General features: G+C 48.6%; 2 protein-coding genes across 2 annotated transcripts in view; both read right to left on the bottom strand.

The window, feature by feature from the left end:
* Nucleotides 1-5,571: 5,571 nt before the first annotated feature.
* srsf5a (serine and arginine rich splicing factor 5a) lies at nucleotides 5,572-12,025 on the bottom strand. Its single transcript, XM_017682427.1, has 8 exons — nucleotides 11,945-12,025; nucleotides 10,938-11,083; nucleotides 10,785-10,855; nucleotides 10,115-10,228; nucleotides 9,969-10,038; nucleotides 7,431-7,504; nucleotides 6,927-7,034; nucleotides 5,572-6,661 (listed from the first exon to the last, which is right to left on the bottom strand). Exons 2-8 carry the CDS (start codon nucleotides 11,061-11,063, stop codon nucleotides 6,382-6,384), a joined length of 843 nt encoding a protein of 280 aa, XP_017537916.1. The 5' UTR covers nucleotides 11,064-11,083; nucleotides 11,945-12,025; the 3' UTR covers nucleotides 5,572-6,381.
* Nucleotides 12,026-13,787: 1,762 nt separating this feature from the next.
* LOC108411051 (deubiquitinase DESI2) overlaps nucleotides 13,788-20,000 on the bottom strand; it is a 14,278-nt gene continuing 8,065 nt past the window's right edge. The window contains exons 4-5 of the mRNA XM_017682423.2: nucleotides 19,540-19,681; nucleotides 13,788-18,490 (exon numbers count right to left, since the gene is read on the bottom strand). Of these exons, the coding sequence (XP_017537912.1) occupies nucleotides 18,263-18,490; nucleotides 19,540-19,681 (370 nt within the window). The 3' untranslated portion in view covers nucleotides 13,788-18,262. The remainder of the gene's footprint in view (nucleotides 18,491-19,539; nucleotides 19,682-20,000) is intronic.

Here is a 20,000-nt window from a genome sequence, read left to right as displayed (position 1 = left end):
TTCCCTGTGTCTTCACTGTTTACTCATTGTGTTCACTAGCTGTCCTCACTAACAGTATTCCCTGTGTGTTCACTGTTTACTCATTGTGTTCACTAGCTGTGCTCACTAACAGTATTCCCTGTGTCTTCACTGTTTACTAATTGTGTTCACTAGCTGTGCTCACTAACAGTATTCCCTGTGTCTTCACTGTTTACTAATTGTGTTCACTAGCTGTGCTCACTAACAGTATTCCCTGTGTCTTCACTGTTTACTCATTGTGTTCACTAGCTGTGCTCACTAACAGTATTCCCTGTGTCTTCACTGTTTACTAATTGTGTTCACTAGCTGTGCTCACTAACAGTATTCCCTGTGTCTTCACTGTTTACTAATTGTGTTCACTAGCTGTGCTCACTAACAGTATTCCCTGTGTCTTCACTGTTTACTAATTGTGTTCACTAGCTGTGCTCACTAACAGTATTCCCTGTGTCTTCACTGTTTACTAATTGTGTTCACTAGCTGTCCTCACTAACAGTATTCCCTGTGTCTTCACTGTTTACTAATTGTGTTCACTAGCTGTGCTCACTAACAGTATTCCCTGTGTCTTCACTGTTTACTAATTGTGTTCACTAGCTGTGCTCACTAACAGTATTCCCTGTGTCTTCACTGTTTACTAATTGTGTTCACTAGCTGTGCTCACTAACAGTATTCCCTGTGTCTTCACTGTTTACTAATTGTGTTCACTAGCTGTGCTCACTAACAGTATTCCCTGTGTCTTCACTGTGTGTCCCATATCAGTACATTGATTATCTGTGTATTCACTAATCGTGTGTTCACTAACAGTGGTCACCAGAACAGCGAAGACTGATGCAGTGTGAAGGGCTGCAGTAGGACACAGCTGTATAGCTGGACACGCTGTTCCAGCAGGAGTTTATCACTGTTCTTTACACACATCATACCCTCTGAGTGTCCGTGAGTGTGTGTGTGTGTGTGAGAGAGAGAGAGAGAGAGAGAGAGAGAGAGAGTGTGTGTGTGTGTGTAACTGTGTGTGTGTGTGTGTGTGTGTGTGTGTGTTATACTATGTTTACTGACCTTAACACGCTACGTTGTCTCTGTGTGCACTTTGTTTTGCCGTTGTAAGGGAGACCAAACATCCGCATCATGAACAGATACCGTTAAAGGATATTTAGCTGATGACCTTCTGAGGACGTGTCCTTTTTCCTGCTTTCACTCACAGAAATTAATAAACAACACATTTGCTTTTGGTGGCTGGGATGAATGTTAGTGGTGGACTTTGTAGTTCAGCTACAATAACACAGTAGAAAACCTATAATAATAATAATAATAATAATAATAATAATAATAATGCAATAACAATCATATAATAAAATACCTGCAGAGAAGACCTCGGAACAAACTTCAGCCACAAAGGAGAGATTTGAGGGCTAGCGTGTTAGCTCAGGGCTGATCTATTAGCCTGTGTGTAGCGTGTTAGCTCAGGGCTGATCTATTAGCCTGTGTGTAGCGTGTTAGCTCAGGGCTGATCTATTAGCCTGTGTGTAGCGTGTTAGCTCAGGGCTGATCTATTAGCCTGTGTGTAGCGTGTTAGCTCAGGGCTGATCTATTAGCCTGTGTGTAGCGTGTTAGCTCAGGGCTGATCTATTAGCCTGTGTGTAGCGTGTTAGCTCTGGTCTGATCTATTAGCCTGTGTGTAGCGTGTTAGCTCAGGACTGATATATTAGCCTGTGTGTAGCGTGTTAGCTCAGGGCTGATCTATTAGCCTGTGTGTAGCGTGTTAGCTCAGGGCTGATCTATTAGCCTGTGTGTAGCGTGTTAGCTCAGGGCTGATCTATTAGCCTGTGTGTAGCGTGTTAGCTCAGGGCTGATCTATTAGCCTGTGTGTAGCGTGTTAGCTCAGGGCTGATATATTAGCCTGTGTGTAGCGTGTTAGCTCAGGGCTGATCTATTAGCCTGTGTGTAGCGTGTTAGCTCAGGGCTGATCTATTAGCCTGTGTGTAGCGTGTTAGCTCAGGGCTGATCTATTAGCCTGTGTGTAGCGTGTTAGCTCAGGGCTGATATATTAGCCTGTGTGTAGCGTGTTAGCTCAGGGCTGATCTATTAGCCTGTGTGTAGCGTGTTAGCTCAGGGCTGATCTATTAACCTGTGTGTAGCGTGTTAGCTCAGGGCTGATCTATTAGCCTGTGTGTAGCGTGTTAGCTCAGGGCTGATCTATTAGCCTGTGTGTAGCGTGTTAGCTCTGGTCTGATCTATTAGCCTGTGTGTAGCGTGTTAGCTCTGGTCTGATCTATTAGCCTGTGTGTAGCGTGTTAGCTCAGGACTGATATATTAGCCTGTGTGTAGCGTGTTAGCTCAGGGCTGATCTATTAGCCTGTGTGTAGCGTGTTAGCTCAGGGCTGATCTATTAGCTTGTGTGTAGCGTGTTAGCTCAGGGCTGATCTATTAGCCTGTGTGTAGCGTGTTAGCTCAGGGCTGATATATTAGCCTGTGTGTAGCATGTTGGCTCAGGGCTGATCTATTAGCCTGTGTGTAGCGTGTTAGCTCAGGGCTGATCTATTAGCCTGTGTGTAGCGTGTTAGCTCAGGGCTGATCTATTAGCCTGTGTGTAGCGTGTTAGCTCAGGGCTGATCTATTAGCCTGTGTGTAGCGTGTTAGCTCAGGGCTGATCTATTAGCCTGTGTGTAGCGTGTTAGCTCAGGGCTGAAATATTATTAACGTATTAACTTGAGTATCATTTCTTTTTTTTTACTGTACTGAAAATGTATTGATTCTGAAATGACAGGGCGAGGCGGCGAGGCGGCGAGGCAGAGAGGCCTTGGACATTACTCACGATGCACTGAACGCACAGTCATTAATCTGAGGACTCAGCGGTTGCCGTGTTCCTCATAGCAACAGAGGACGAGGCTTTTACGCCGCAGCTGCTTCTGCTCTTTTATGGGAAACGCACTAAAATCAGTAACTCGGCCGCCTCTGCCTCACCGTACGACGCAGCTGCCTGCTCTCTCAGGGTTTCACCGCGTTCACTACACTGCAGCAGAGATTGATTAGGGATGGACGATACGCCAGAAATCATGATACTTCAAGACATTTTCACGATACACAATAAACATAATGTCTGTGGTCGATATCACACACACACACACACACACACACACACACACACACACACACACACACATTTCCAAAAGTATTCGGTCCTCTGGCTTCACACGCATATGAACTTGAGTGACGTCCCATTGTTAATCCATAGGGTTTAATATGATGTCGGCCCACCCTTTGCAGCTATAACAGCTTCAGCTCTTCTGGGAAGGCTTTCCACAAGGGTTAGGAGTGTTTATGGGAATTTCTGACCGTTCTTCCAGAAGTTCATTTGTGAGGTCAGACACTGATGTTGGACGAGAAGGCCTGGCTCACAGTCTCCGCTCTAATTCATCCCAAAGGTGTTCTATGGGGTTGAGGTCAGGACTCTGTGCAGGCCAGTCAAGTTCTTCCACACCAAACTGGGTCATCCACGTCTTTATGGACCTGCTTTGTGCACTGGTGGTCAGTCATGTTGGAACAGGGGTCATTTTACGTGGCCGACCACTTCGTGGCTGAGCTGCTGTCGTTCCCAATCGCTTCCACTTTGTTATAATCCCACTGACAGTGGACTGTGGAATATTTAGTAGTGAGGAAATTTCAGGACTGGACTTGCTGCACAGGTGGCGTCCGATCACGGCACCACGCTGGAATTCACTGAGCTCCTGAGAGCGACCCATTCTTTCACTAATGTCTGTAGAAGCAGTCTGCAGGCCGAGGGGCTCGGCTTTATACACCTGTGGCCATGGAAGTGACTGGAACACCTGAACTCAGTGATCTGGATGGAGGAGTGAAAACTTTTGGAAATATAATGTGTGTGTGTGTGTGTGTGTGTGTGTGTGTGCGCGTGCGCATATACAGGGGTTGGACAATGAAACTGAAACACCTGGTTTTAGACCACAATAATTTATTATGGTGTAGGGCTTCCTTTTGCGGCCAGTACAGCGTCAATTCGTCTTGGGAATGACATATACAAGTCCTGCACAGTGGTCAGAGGGATTTTAAGCCATTCTTCTTGCAGGATAGTGGCCAGGTCACTACGTGATGCTGGTGGAGGAAAACCTGACCCGCTCCTCCAGGCCATGGGAGATGTTCAACCTCACTTTCATGTTCATCAAACCAATCTTTCACCAGTCTTGCTGTCATGGTGCATCGTCATCCTGATACATCCATACACGGCACCGCCTTCAGGATACAATGTTTGAACCATTGGATGCACATGGTCCTCCAGAATGGTTCGGTAGTCATTGGCAGTGACGTGCCCATCTAGCACAAGTACTGGGCCAAGGGAATGCCATGATATGGCAGCCCAAACCATCACTGCTCCACCCCCATGCTTCACTCTGGGTGGTACGCTTCTTTGGGGCTTCTCCACACTGTAACTCTCCCGGATGTGGGGAAAACAGTAAAGGTGGACTCATCAGAGAACAGTACATGTTTCACATCGTCCACAGCCCAAGATTTGCGCTCCTCGCACCATTGAAACCAACGTCTGGCATTGGCATGAGTGACCAAAGGTCTGGCTATAGCAGCCCGGCCGTGTATATTGACCCTGTGGGGCTCCCGCCAGACAGTTTTGGTGGAAACAGGAGAGTTGAGGTGCACGTTTAATTCTGCCATGGTTTTGTTTTTTGGATATAATGCCGGTTAGCACCGAGCATCCCTTTCAGACAGCTTCCTCTTGCGTCCAGTTAACCCTGCTGGATGTGGTTCGTCCTTCTTGGTGGTGTGCTGCCATTACCCTGGATACCGTGGCTCTTGATACATCACAAAGACTTGCTGTCTTGGTCACAGATGCGCCAGCAAGACGTGGGACCAACAATTTGTCCTCTTTTGAACTCTGGTGTCACCCATAATGCTGAGTGAACCTCCACACTCTGCTCTTCCTGGTGCAATTAATGAAGATTGGCCACCAGGCTGGTCCAATTTAGCCAGGAAACCTCCGGCACTGAAGTGACCGGTGTTTCAGTTTAATTGTCCAACCCCTGTATCTGCACACACCCCACCCCAGTGGGCCGAGGGGTCTGAGAGCACTGCATTCATTTCTAATTTAACATTTTAACACAACCCAAGTGAACTGCACTCCTTAAAATTTCACAGTTCTGGATCTCGGGATCCGTCACCCCTGTGCACCGATGACTCCGCCGCTCCAGTCGATCACTAAAGCCACTGAAACATCGACTTCCCTGGAAGAGATGAGACTACAGTCCGACTTTCTGGACACGCTCAGGCTCACACATTTGAATAGTGAGCTAGATACAGCGCAGAGTTTTGAATATTTCTCTTTACTGGTCATAACTAACTCTCTAAAACGTCTTTCCATTTGCAGTAATAAAAGAAAATCCTATATTTTTAACATAGTCTGACCTAAAGACCAAATACCAAAGAGCATATAAACATTTTAGGCCTCGAGTTGGCAGCAGTGGCACTGCACCATCTAGTGGCGGTGAGGTGCAGTGCAGCGTCACCCCCACAGGACAAAAGACTGAACAACGTACGGGAAGTTGATTTATAGTTTATTTGTTATAAATCAGTATTCACAGTTAATTTATAGAACCTGCAGGACAGCTCAAAAGAAAACATCACAAAAAAGTCAACGACTTCAAACTAAAGACTCCTACAAAGTAATAAATCAAAATACACAGACCTCTGGGAAATCGCACCTGTCCCAGCGTTACGGTTAAAAACAATTTAGAAAAGTGTGGCTGTGGTCCGGCGCACAAGTCTGCACAGATGATGGAGAGTCCTGTGTTTATTACTGAAGTGCTTCACTACAAAAAACACCTGAAGCCAAAAAATGCAGCGGACGTCACTGGGAGCGATTCACAGAGACAAAAATAAACCTGCAACCAATTACTGCAGTCAATCAAACGAGGCACAGGTCAAACTAAAGCATGTTACAGGAGGGAAAAAGGAAGTTTACTCGATGATGCATGAAGGAATAGCTCGATCAAACGTGCCAACGCGGCTGCAAACGGAAGGCCGGTTTCGCTGTGAGGAATACCGCCGCGTTTTCCAAACTAATCTGTAAACAGACCATTTCACCACGTTTTCCTGTGAACACTCCACCTGCTCAGTCCACCAGCCAGAGCTCTCCCTGCTGAAGGAAACGCGTTGAAATGATCATCCGTCCTAAATTCAGCCGATAAAGATAAGGTTGGAAAATGTGAACGTATTCCTCCAGCTGCAGCTTCTTTGATCGAACTTTTCCTTTTATGATACATAAACACAAAAACTTACACGTTTTTGTACTTTTTAAACTTTCAACACACTCAGCCACTCGCGCTCACACACACGTCCGCTCTGCTCTCAGTGCTGACTCTCAGCGGACCGGGAGCGAGAGCGGGAACGGGAGCGGGAGCGGGAACGGGAGCGGGACGGTTTCCTCTGAGCGGAGGGAGACGGCGAAGCCGATCTGGAGCGGGACGCTGGCGATGGTTTCTTCTCCGGAGTTCTGCTGGGGGAGCGCGACCGGCTGCGGGAGCGTTTGCTCTCGCGCTTGCTCTCGCGGCTGCGACTCCGGCTGGCTGATTTGGAGCGAGAGCGGGATCGGGATCGAGAGGAGCTGCGGGATCTGCTTCGGCTGCGGCTACGGAGGAAAGAAGAAACGAATATTAACGTTAAACCTTTTAAACGACGACTGGCATTAAACACCAAACAGCAGTTTTACAGGCGTCCCGATCAAACGCTACAGTCGGAACGACGACCGAACCATTCGCTACAGCCGCACTTCTAAGCTGTACGATGTCCCGTTTACAGGCGTTAGTGATGCTCTCCACACTGTTAGACGCCCTCACAGCCTCCGTTTCTGGCCCCTCGTGGACATTTGCATGAACATTTCTATTTCTACGTACTTCCTCTCGCGGTCCTCGTACAGTTTGAGCTTGCGGCCGTTCAGGTCGGTGCCATCCAGCTTCTCAATGGCGTTCTTCATGTCGCTGTGACTGGCAAACTCCACAACCCTGAAACACAGAGAGCCTTCAGTCAGACCACAAACACGGACTACCCTCTGATCTACAGTCGGCCTGAGGCGGCGCGTCACATCAAAGGCACTCGCAAGCATCGGCGTAGCAGCCATTTAGACTTGACTGCAGTGTTACTGTTTTCTCTTTGGAGTCATTAAGACAAATGAATATTTATAAGACTGTTCTAGCCCTCGAAGCTCGTCAATAACGACACCTACGTCACACCTACAGTCTCTTTATGGACACTGATGTCTAGAATAACGATCTTCATTTGTGTGTTCAACTGCACATCAGTGTCTAAACCAGTAACGACACGACTGCAGGTGGATCCTGAGCGATCAATATACGGTGTATTATACAGTTATTAAAGAACAATCTCGTGCAGAACCTTACCCTTCGTTCTTTTTGGTTCTGTGGGCGTCCACAAACGTCACGTCTCCAACTTTCCGCATCAGGTCCTTCAGGTCCTACGGCAAAGCAGGACAACCCTCAGTGACCCACGAACCCAAACTCACACAAACACAACCCACCGAGACAGACAAGGCAAACACACACTGCCTCCCGCAGCCACACCTGCCTGACCACTACGAGCCCTGTAGTGTGCACCTGTGGCAAGCTCCCTACGACCTCCCGGATCGTGTGCCCGTGTAAAAGTACATCACCCACAGAACAGATGTTAATTTGCAAATGTGCTCCAAGCCTGGTTGGGATTAGTGTAACTGACGTCTGGGCTCTGAAAGCGTGAAGAGCGTGGAGGAAGAGACGCCTGCCGCGAGTCAGAACAGAACTCGCACACTACATTCTCCCCATGTAGATGATTATATGAATGGTTTTCCGGCTTTGGTTTGTTTTTCTCCAAACGGACACGTTAAAGAGCCCATATGCTCATTTTTTATTACCTATTTCCTGATGAGGTTCACTTTATTTGCATGTGTGAACACTGCTGTTAATGGCCATTTTCACTGGCCTTTAAGATTGAGGTGCCAACGAGTGCCGTTGAGATGTTCCCGTTAACTTCAGCATGAATGGGTGGGGCTACACTGATATAGACCAAAGAAAAACGCCTCAAAAAGCGCCTTTCCGGCAGCTTAGTGTCTGAATATTTACCGTATGGAAACTAGAACGTTTAGACGATGACTTCAAAGTTAAATTTTTTTTTTTTTTTAAAGGGCAAGAGAAGTTCTGTTCCCTACACAATATGGGCCCTTTAACCCACCCCATACACAGTTCCCTCAATGATATGGGCCCTTTAACCCACCCCATTCACAGCTCACCCAATAATATGGGCCCTTTAACCCACCCCATTCACAGCTCACCCAATAATATGGGCCCTTTCTCACCCCATTCACAGCTCACCCAATAATATGGGCCCTTTATCTCACCACATTCACAGCTCACCCAATAATGTGGGCCCTTTAACCCACCCCAATCACAGTTCCCAACATATGGGCCCTTTAACCCACCCTGTTCAGCTCCCTCCATGATAAGGGCCCTTTAACCCACCCTGTTCAGCTCCCTCCATGATATGGGCCCTTTAACCAACCCATTCACAGCTCCCACCATGATATGGGCCCTTTAACCCACCCAGTTCAGCTCCCTCCATGATATGGGCCCTTTAACCCACCCAGTTCAGCTCCCTCCATGATTATGGGCCCTTTAACCCACCCAGTTCAGCTCCCTCCATAATATGGGCCCTTTAACCCACCCTGCTCAGCTCCCACCATGATATGGGCCCTTTAACCCACCCAGTTCAGCTCCCTCCATAATATGGGCCCTTTAACCCACCCCGTTCAGCTCCCTCCATAATATGGGCCCTTTAACCCACCCCGTTCAGCTCCCTCCATAATATGGGCCCTTTAACCCACCCAGTTCAGCTCCCTCCATGATATGGGCCCTTTAACCCACCCTGCTCAGCTCCCTCCATAATATGGGCCCTTTAACCCACCCCGTTCAGCTCCCTCCATAATATGGGCCCTTTAACCCACCCAGTTCAGCTCCCTCCATGATATGGGCCCTTTAACCCACCCTGCTCAGCTCCCTCCATGATATGGGCCCTTTAACCCACCCTGCTCAGCTCCCTCCATGATATGGGCCCTTTAACCCACCCTGCTCAGCTCCCTCCATGATATGGGCCCTTTAACCCACCCTGCAGAATGGCACCTACAGTAAATCTCCCAACCCTTCATCCATGTGATCTATCAGTGTGTTGAGCTACTTACCGTTCCGAAACACGGAAGACATTAGCAAAGAGCCACTTGTCCAAATAGCAAACGGAACCAATGCAGTTTAAACGACCTTGGCCTCGACCCCTTCCGGCCTCCACAAGCACGGACCCACCAGAGACAGCGAGAGGAGTGTGCACCCCCCCACGTCTGCACCAACAGAAAAAGACCCAAACGGGGCGCAGGGGGGCACGTGGAGCCGATTTGTGACCACAGACCCTCCAGAGTGGCTACCCATGTCCTCTAAGGCTATCCTGCGCTACCGCTTTCACCCGCTAGGGGGCCCAGCCAAGAATTAGACCAGCCGCAACTGCGTGTAGGGAGAGGCACCACATGGACACTATTCAGAACACAACCAGCAGAGGGCGCTATGCACCTCAGGGGCTGTGCATGCAACTCCAATTAAAGAATACCAGAGCACAGCTGTTAAAGAAAAGGTTTGGAAAAAGACGGGTCTCAGTTAGATAACCTTTCAGCAATTAGCAGAAATATAACCATTTATGAAAATAAAGGCAAATAGATCTGAAGCTACCTTATTACTACAAAAGTGTGCTTTGTTGTGATGAAACATTCAAATTTTACCCTCTTACTGCAGTGGGATGAAAAGGGGACGTTAAGTTTGGGGGGTTTTAACTGCTTTTGCGAAATAAAAAGAAATAAATGAAGGAAAAGCTGTAAAGGTGATTTCTGCAGCACGTTCTCATCTCACCTGCCAGCTGATGCGGGAGGACAGGTTCTCCACGATGATTCTGTGCTCCGTGCGGACAGGAGGACCGTACCTGAGCGGGAGGGAGCTTTAGTACACGTGCGGATCTTTATTACAGCAAAAACGCCATTATAATAATCTCTTCTCACCTGGATCCTCCGCTGCGGGACTGACGGTAGCCTCGGAAGCGTGGAGAGAAGCGTCCACCCATTCCAGGACCACCTCCTCTGCCACGGCGGGACCGAGCATGCTCAATGGTCACCCTACATAAGTGAAAGCCAACACTGATTAATATGGTGCTGGATGTTTCCGCCCTGTACTGTACCTGACCACGGAAAAGGAATAAGGTAATCAATAAAACGGGCAGCAGGATTAAAGGACCGTGTCATGACCATCACAACAGCAGGATAGGCCTGAACACTTTAAAGCCCTTATTATTAAATAAGTCATTCACTGAAGTCCAAACATGAACGTGAAAAATCAACCACATTTTTGGTATTATATGTTTGTGACATCATGATTATAGGAAACACTTCCCAGCAGGACTGTCGTATGATATGGGACACCCAGGCGCCAGAAAATGGTCACTTAAAACAATAAATGTTTATTTTCGGTACAAAAAATAAAATGTTTGTATATAAAATGAGCAGAAATGAGAATAAAATAGAAAAACACAGGCTACCGGCCCTTTAAAGCGTGGCACTACACGCCGGTACAGACTCTGCATCCCAACTATACAAATTCCAGGGGGAAAAAAAACAGCCTGTGCTGTTACTTTGGGAATATTAAAGCAAGCCCGGAGTGTGGGCACCACCTCACCTCTCGCTGCAAAGCTCCTTGCCGTTCAGCTCGTACACGGCATCATCCGCATCCCTGTAGTCGTCAAACTCCTGCGGACACACACAGACAGTCAAGCCCAGCACTTCCCGCCTCCACAGCCCAGACCCACACGCGGCGTTCCCGCAGGCTCACCACAAAGCCGAAGCCGTTTTTCAGGTTGATCTCCCGGATGCGCCCGTAGCCCTTGAAGAACTTCTCCACATCTCTCTCCCGGGCGTGTGGGCTCAGGCGGCCAATGAACACTCGGCATCCACTCATGGTTGTGACCTCGAGTCAAACTGGAAAAGACCTTGAGTTAATCTCCAATCCGGCGGGTCAGCCGCGTGTTTTCGACCCCCCCCTCCTCCAAAACCAAGGCCGAAGTACAACCGGACACGGGGCCCAACAACCCGCCTAATGCCTATATAGACTGCAAGCGACCTACTTAAACAACCGAACCCAGCGGGTCATCAACCTCCAGAACATGCATAATGAACAACTTCGCGTCCCATTTAACCCCTGATGAGGCACGAGCCCGCTCTAATGAGCACAGAGAGAGAGAGAGAGCTCTGGCTTCTCGCTCCAACTCCCGTTCCACCTTAAGTGGTGTAACGTTAGATACGCCACTTAAGGTGGAACGGAAAATACAACTCCAACCTGGGCCCAGGAAGGCAGAACAGGCCTCGTTCACCCTGACCCGCGTGCAACGCCGCTTTACGGCCGAATTCCCAGGAAAGGCCGTTTGGATCTCATTCCAAGCCGCCCGACGTCGTTTTTACCGCGATTTTCGGTCATTTGGTGTCGGATATCTCGGCCTGCTGAGGCAAGCCGGGGGGTTTCACCTCGGATTACGCCTTAAAACGACCCCCTTTCGACCGGTGCAGTAAAACGACCCCCAGGTGGGCTGTAATGATCTCCTCCTCGGCGGAAAATCCCAGAAACAACATCTGATAAACAAACACAGGCGGCCATTAGCTGCGTGGCTAAAGCTAACGCTAAAGCTAATGCTAAAGCTAACGCCGCCGCCGCCTGTTCGGCGGTTCCGACCACATATCGAACACACGCAGCTCATAAATCGATTGATTAAGCTCCACACTAGATCGAACCTGCAGCTTAAAGCAGTAAAAGCGCCCATAAAATCGGCTTAAACCGCCGCTCACCTGTCAGACCTCGCTGTGCTAAAATGGCGTACGTGCAGCAGGATGGCTCGGAAACGGCGGGCGGGGGCTATTTATAGTTTCTGTGGGGGAGGGGGAGGGGAGGAGCAGGGGGCGGGGTTTATGGCTTTAGACTGGGCGATACCACCGACTGCGGTTTCGATCCGATACCGGAGCCGGTTAAAGGCGGCGGTTTGTTGTGTGTAGAGCTGCAGCACCGCAGCTTTATCCCCCACACACCGTCAGACCCGCACTCTCAGCGTCCGTCCAGGACGTCCAGCCGCACTTTCAGGACTAAACGGTGGACCAAACTTCTTCTGCATCAGGGGTCCTCAAACTTTTCCACCCCAAGGCCCACCTGTGTCTACCTACAAAGCACAGCAGCCCACAGGAAAACTAAAACCTGCTTAAGGTGCTACAGTTTGATCCTTTTGCTTTATTCAGTGCTGAAGTGTATTTCGGTGCTAGGTTGCCATTAAACGTGCAGGTTTACATCATTACCGACCAGCCGATCGCGCACGCCACAACTGAAATTTAAAGTAGCCCTGGATTCAGTCCTGCTGGTGACATCCCGCATAAATCAAAACAACACACGGCTGACTTAGTAACGGGTGGGAACGAGAACCTGCCTTATTAAGCTGTGGTCAAGGCTTAGACAGGTAGCGGAAAACAATCAGTCTGTCCTCAAAAATCCACCCCAGACCACGTTTCAGACTAGAACCTGCCCCTCCCCCCACTGCGGCCCCCCCACCCGAACACCTAGACTTGGTGTGGCACCTTTCTTTGTGTTCCTCTTGGCGGTGCAGCCATTCACACGCTGACGAGCTGAGTGGGGCGGCACACTGAACACCGCGCCGTCGTCAGGAGGTGATGAGTTCAAATCCCATCAACACCACAACCATCGCAGCTGGTCGTCCAGACGTCCCCCTGGGCCTCAGCGTGGGGCAGTGGAAGTCCCACCAAGTGGGGCAGCTGTCATGAGGGTCTGGTTCTGGTGACAGTGGTTCTGAGTGGTGGGTCAGGTAAAATATAAACACCATCAATGGGCGACAATAAATGTGAGCCGTGTTGAACGTAGTAACTTCGGGGATGCTAAAGCAGGAGAACTACATGTTTTGATTATTTTGTGACACGTCGTTTACAGGAAACAAACCTAAATTGAGCTTTTTCTGCAAATTTTAGCGCAGCTTATACTTTTTTTGCTGAGGTTGTATCCGTCTAACTATTAGGGGCTACACAATGTATTTATATATATATATATAAATAGAGGGTAACCTGCACCTACTGGCCTATGGACCTATGGTGAACTTTGTATGCCTAAAGAACCGGACAGGGAATAATCAGAATAACACTCCTACATTCCACAGCAACCAGACATGAAAAACGGAATTTAAAAAATAAAATGTTTTTTTTATGTTGACTTAGCATCCTGCTTAGAAAAAATACAACATAAAATGCTCCACGACTTGTGCACAGGAACATTTTATGTACATTTTTCCCAGCGTGTTCAGTAAATACATAGTAATTGTGTGTTAAATTGTGCAGACGTGTGTCTCCATAGACGACGTGTAACTCAACAATGTCAAAACGTCGCATCTCCATTTTTTGTCATAATCTGAAAATTGATGGACCAAATGGACCAGAATGACTTGGGAAAGACGTCTGGTTCCATTGACTTACATTAAAAGCAGGGTATGTTTTGTCCTTCTCCTGTAAAGTTACCACTCTGGAGATACGAGGTTTTGCCCCCACAGCAGCGATGTGCACATTTTTGCTTGCGACTGGATGTCGTGTAGCGTAAAAAACACCACTCAAGCATAAAAGATAAATCTGAGACTGTAAAATGTTCCGTTTCAGTCCTTTATTCGTTTCAGCGTTTGTAAAACTGTCTTCCAGCTCATAAAAGTAAATACTAATCCAGGTTAAAACTGACAGCAGTAGAAAAGGGTCGTCTCGACCGAGCTCGTTAGTAGAAAGGTCCAGAACCGGCGGCCTCTTCAGTCCAAAAGCATCCACAGAGAGACGGAAAGTAAACCGACGGAAGGTCTGAGCTTTCTCAGTAACAAAGGGAGAGAAATATAAACGTATGAACCAGTGAATGAGGTTTATGAACTTTCACGCTTGTGACTCCACAGCAAACCGGATGATGTGACGGAGGAGGGATGGGGGAGGAGAATAAAGGGCTTGATTGACAGGTGGTCTTCACAGCAGAGCTCAGAGGAGTTCAGAAAGCGGCAGGATGGAACCACGGCCCTCTCTCTGCTGTTAAAGACGCACCGTCAGCAGCACGAGACGGGAATCATAGCCATCTTTAAAAGCCCCGATAGAGCTGCATTAGTCTTTAAACTGTGTACTGCATTGTGGGGAATTGATTAGCTGCTTAGGAATGAAGCATCTGTGTCATTTTCCCTAATTCCCACAGATATTCCAAGCTGAAGGGCCATAGCCTGGCTGTTCCAGGAGTATCCACAGGCCTGCAGACCGAGCCCAAGGCTGGACAAGGCCCTACTTTGCGTGGAAGACGCAAGCTTTACCGCAGTAACAGGGCCTAGACCAAGCCACTAGTGTCCCCACACTTTTTAATCAAGCTGTTTTACACGCTGAGTGAAACAACAGCCTCAGGCTTAATGGCTTTAGGGAAGAAGGCAACAGGCTCTCCTGGACTCCCAGTTACGGATGGCTGTGGCATCACTGGGGATCGAACTCGCCAGGGAAGGTGTTTTAAGTTTGGGATGCCAACATTTTAAGTAGTATATCAGTGATGTGAACGGTGATGTTATGCAAAATGACTTGCCGGATGCTAACTCGGATGATAACTGACTGGGACCTCAACCTCCATGTGTTTTAGTGACGCGCCTACAAAGCAGCCAGCAGGGGGCGATGAAAGCAACTCAGCGTTAATGTAAACAGTGCAGCTACTCCAGGTTTTTAAAATATATGAATAAAACGCAAAACATTCAAACGCCAACCTAAATCAAGCAGATATAGGCCTATACTATGTTTTTAACAGTTATAATTAACTATCCCTGAAATCTGGGGCCCCTGGAACTGTGGTCTCCCAGTGGCAGCTGCCGCGTCGTTCAGGAGGCCAGTTCTGTTCTTTCTTACTAAACTCGCTTTCGGTGATCTGCACTTTCACTTCCCAAAGACTGAGCTTCGCATGCTGTCGCCGGTCAGCTCCTGCTTTCACTTCGCAGAATTACGGCCGAGGAAGTGTTGCTGTTATCGTTAATTAATGTTTATCGCAGCTGTTTTCCACACGGTTCCCACATAAGAGGACGTTCTTACTGACACTGGCCCCGTCGCAGGCCTGCCTCCCTCAGTCAAACCAATGCAGCTCCAGCAGGGCTTAATACTGCATAGCGTGGAAAACAGACTGACATGCTGAGAGTAATGGGCTTATCTGCTCTGGGTTTCCAAAGCTATCTGAGGTAAAACACCACCAGAAGGAGTTAATGGGCTTAACACACATTAAGGTTTCCACATCCTGGAATACTTCCCTCCGCTCTGCTTCCAAGCACGGCTGAGTAATCAGTCATTTTTGAGTTGTCAGCAAAAACAGGAGGCCATCGTCGGTGAATCAACAGCTTCTGGTTATATGGCTGCGCTTCCACACCTGGTCAGAGTCCGTCTCCGCACAGCTCTGTTCAGCTTAAAAACGCTGCGGATGATGGCAAAAACACCGGGCGGCGCCACAGGCGGTCGGACTCCCAAACCTCCAATCAGTCCGAATATAAAAGAACGCAAACTGACATCATGTTATCAAATTAAAGCAGCATTTAAATAAATACAACTTAATGTTTAAAGGAGAAATTCAGGAATGAAATCAGGAAAATCGGAAAGGACATCGTGCTAATTGGCGCAGCTAGCAAGGTTAGCATGTTTGGTCGCTATCCTTTTAGCATCTTCCTGCTGTAACTTCGCTCCCTCTGTCGCCGGCACGCCGTCCTCAAGTGAACCGGCCAATAACAGCAAACAGACAGCGTGTTGTTTAGAGCCCGGAGTATTTACAGTAGAAAAGAGTCCAAGTACGACGAACCCGGCTAATCTGGAGGTAAAACTTTGCCTTGAAAACAATTCTTCCTAAAAACAGCTGGAAGAGTTCGGCCTAAAGGTCTAGAGGGGTTTCACAAACTCCAACCGGCTGGCATGTTTACAGTACTACGGAGGAGGAGGAGGAGGAGGAGGAGGAGGAGGAGGAGGAGGAGAATTCAGGGACGAATACTGCAAAAGAGAGGAAAGAGGCCTAACAGCGGTCAGTCTGAGCCGCCCACCGTTTCCACCCTCCGGTAAACGAGGGAGGCTGTAAAAAGGAGAATGCACGATGGTAAACACTGCTCTATTCCACGGAGTAAAAAAGGAGTAGTAAGACTTGAGGGCACTGAAAACGACAGTTTGGTAAAATATCAAATCCACACAAAATTTCCCCTCAAACTCAGTCGGTGAGCCAAGACACGTCTGCCCCTTTAAGCTAACAAGTAAAGGACAACAACAGGATAACAAGCTTCTGGTCTTCACTAAGCTCCTGGAGATCCACCAGCCTGCAGAGCTTGGTTTAACACACCTGAGCATCGGACGTTTTGGATCTGAATTGAATTTAATTGAACTCAGAACCATCAGCCAACTGCGTTTTGCATACAGAGGAATCGGACCCCCACATTTAACCCATCCGTGAGGTGAAACACCCACATGCACACTAGTGAACACACACACTAGGGGGCAGTGAGCACACTTGCCCGGAGCGGTGGGCAGCCCTATCCACGGCGCCCAGGGAGCAGTTGGGGGTTAGGCGTCTTGCTCAAGGGCACTTCAGTCACGGACTGTCAGCTCTGGGGATCGAACCGGCGACCTTCCGGTCACAGGGCCGGTTCCCTGACCTCCAGCCCACGACTGCCATCCTAAAGCATGTCAGAAGTGGGACTCGAACCCATGCCTCCAGGGGAGGGGTGACTGAACTCTACAGGGTGGTAGATCTTCAGGACCAGGACTGAGCACTCCTGCTTTAGCTCATGTAGAGTGTCAGAAACTATCTGGGAACTATCTGAGATAGAAATCTGAAAGTCAACTAAACAGCTCCACAAAGTCTGGGCCAAGCGTGATGGTGTTAGCATGTTATTTGCCTGGTGGTAAATCAACAGCGTATACGCTTCCATTACTTGTTAGCTACATTAGCCTAGCTCACTTCACACCTCAGCCATGTCTTAGCAGATCAAATACGTTCGGCACAATGGGAAAAAAACGGAGTGCGTTTGATTTTTCTACCGAACTCTCGCTTTAAGAGGAGCAGTTGGAGGCTTTTAAATAGTCCCTGGTGGCTCCGGCTGGTGGAGCGCGACCTTCGTCCTTCTCCAGGAAACAGTTCTGAGGTCTGTTGGTCATCCAGGCTGGTAGGGGGCGCTGTGAGCAGCAGCAGGACGAGCGCTTGCAGTCTGTTTATGTGCAGACCTCTGAAGTCGTGTGGTCAATCTGTAGGAACTCTACGGGGAAAACTGAGCTAGCTTCAGGATTCGCTGGCTGCACCATTTAAGGTGGAACGGGAAAATTCTAACAAAAATCTGGTGAATGTCTGACTTCAGCCCCGTAGCTCAGTAACAAGGGGCAACACTCGAAAACAGGGGGTAGGGGTAAAGATGAGAATGGGACTGGGCCTAAGCCTACATTTTGGCCAGCTATGCTAATACTATTGTTATTGTGGTTCATACTAATACACAATACAATCCAGATAACTGCTGTTTCACTGGTAAACATCTATACTTGTAGTATATATGTAACTTACTTGTAATGTATATATCATTTTCTGAACGCTGTCTCTAAAAATTCCTGCCTATTTTGCACATACATATACACACTGTCTATGCACCAGTGCATGTCTAGTTTATTCTGTATTTATTGTCTATTGTCTGTTTTCTGTGTGTCACCCAACTAGTGCACTGTCTTAATGTTAATGCACCAGAGAAATGCCCCTAAGTGCTTTGTTATGCAGCATAATGGCACTAAAGTTGAACTGAATTGAGTACAGCTCACCGGCTGAGCAGGGAACGTTTCGCTATGGCTTGTCCAGTGCAGTAGAGACTTGGTCTTGTCAGTTGGTGTCGGTAAATGTAATGTCAGTGGTGCAAACCAGGCAGGGGACGCAGACCAGCCAGCAACGACACGCCCTCAGAGGTCTGTGTGTGTGGCTGAATCTCGACTGGCCCCCTAGTGGACATATAGTGCACTACATAAGCACTGATGCTATGGTTTCACATAGTGCACTACAGAGGGAGGAGGGGGCCGTTTGAGACGCAGCCCGTGTGTGAGTGTGTGTCGTAGTGAATGAGATCAGACGCGAGTGTGCCTGCAGGTGTGTGCCGCTCCCCCGACGGCCCCTGAGGGCTCCTCGTCGCTGGACTCGCTGTGCGGGTGTGAGTGGGTGTGTGAGCTGATGTGGCTCTGCAGCGCGGCCGGCGTGAGCCACTCTTTAGGCAGACAGCTCTGCAGGAACGGAATACAGGAGCTAAAATACGCCAAACGGTTCACCCAGCGAGGAATTTCACGCCCACACAGCAACTACAGAGAGAGAGAGAGAGAGAGAGAGAGAGACAGAGAGGGAGAGAGAGAGAGACAGAGACAGAGAGAGAGAGAGAGAGGGAGGGAGAGACACAGAGAGACGGGGGGGGGGCAGAGAGACAGAGGGGGGGGACAGAGAGGGGGGGGGGCAGAGAGGGGGGGGACAGAGAGACAGAGAGAGAGAGAGAGAGACAGAAAGAGAGAGAGACAGAGAGAGAGAGACAGAGAGAGGGGGGGAGGGGGAGAGAGAGACAGAGAGAGAGAGGGGGGGGCAGAGAGACAGAGAGGGGGGGACAGAGAGAGAGAGACAGAGAGAGAGAGAAGGGGGGACAGAGAGAGAGACAGAGAGAGAGAGAGAGGGGGGGACAGAGAGAGAGACAGAGAGAGAGACAGAGAGAGAGACAGAGACAGAGAGAGAGGGGGGGGGAGAGACAGAGAGAGACAGAGAGAGAGAGAGAGAGACAGAGAGAGAGAGAGACAGAGAGAGACAGACAGAGAGATGATAAGCAGTTTACTGCCCCACTTGCACTGAAAGGGGAATAACACTAATTTTTCAAAACCTCTGAATACTTCAATCGTTGGGGTGCTAAAAAAACATTCAGAGGTGATTTGGTGTGAAACGGTTCAGACGTCTTTACGGTGGAGGTGATGGGAACCAGGCATCGCCATGACTACAACACAGATATAGACACTTTATTTACCATCCAGAACCACCAGAGAACCTACACGAGTCTTCTGAGCTTATATGGAATGTTGATGATGGAAAACAGTGGAAAATCTGAGAAAATAATTGATTTAATTTCTTAGAAATATAATTTCTAGTTTCTGTCACCCTGAGAGGTGAGTTTAAAACTGCTCTGATCTGCTTTGTTTACATCTTAACAAGTTAATTATTATTCCATAATTAAGTGTTTTTGAAAAATCAGCGAGTTATCGGCGCCACCGTCGCCGTCACCGCCACCGTCACCGTCGCCGTCACCGCCACCGTACTGTCTAACATTCTCCCCGTCGCCACATACGCTGAGCCTGTTTGGAGAGAGAGATCTAACCTCAGACAGCGCGGAGGAGAAGTGGTTGCAGTTTTTGTGCATTAGGTGATAGGCGTTCCCCTTGAACTCCTTCCCCAGCTCCTCCATGATCTTATCGATGTCTTCCTCTGTGAAGTCCGTCGTGCCCAGAGCGATGGCCTCTCTGAGGGAGACATAAAATTAAGGCCAGAGTATGTTTACACAGTTATTGACCACTCAGCCTGGCTATTAACACCGACAGAGGCAGCACAGGGAGAAGCTGTGCTCATGAGAGGAAAGCAGGGTCATACAGAATAACACTAACCAGAAAACAAGTGACTGCACTTTTCACTCCCCCCTCTAACGGCCTGAGTTCAGTTCGTGAAGGCCTTGCTGATGAGCTGATGAGCTGAGTCAGGTGTGTAACGAGGCAGTGAGCGGAGAGGAAAGGATCCTGACACGTGCTGAAAGTTAAACAGGTTTATCTAGCACAGCAGACTGAG

The sequence above is a fragment of the Pygocentrus nattereri genome, chromosome 5 (assembly GCF_015220715.1).
Source record: "Pygocentrus nattereri isolate fPygNat1 chromosome 5, fPygNat1.pri, whole genome shotgun sequence".
Taxonomy (NCBI): Eukaryota; Metazoa; Chordata; class Actinopteri; order Characiformes; family Serrasalmidae; genus Pygocentrus; species Pygocentrus nattereri.
The sequence above is the reverse complement of the archived record's forward strand: the minus strand, read 5'-3'. Positions and strand labels throughout refer to the sequence as shown.

Bases quoted from the DNA above. Each gene is read 5' to 3' on its own strand.
- srsf5a (XM_017682427.1), bottom strand. From the start codon at position 11,063: ATGAGTGGATGCCGAGTGTTCATTGGCCGCCTGAGCCCACACGCCCGG. The intron at 10,229-10,784 runs GTGAGGTGGTGC...TCACTTATGTAG, and splicing joins AAGGAGCTTTGCAGCGAGAG to GGTGACCATTGAGCATGCTC. The intron at 10,039-10,114 runs GTGAGAAGAGAT...CCTCCCGCTCAG, and splicing joins TCCCGCAGCGGAGGATCCAG to GTACGGTCCTCCTGTCCGCA.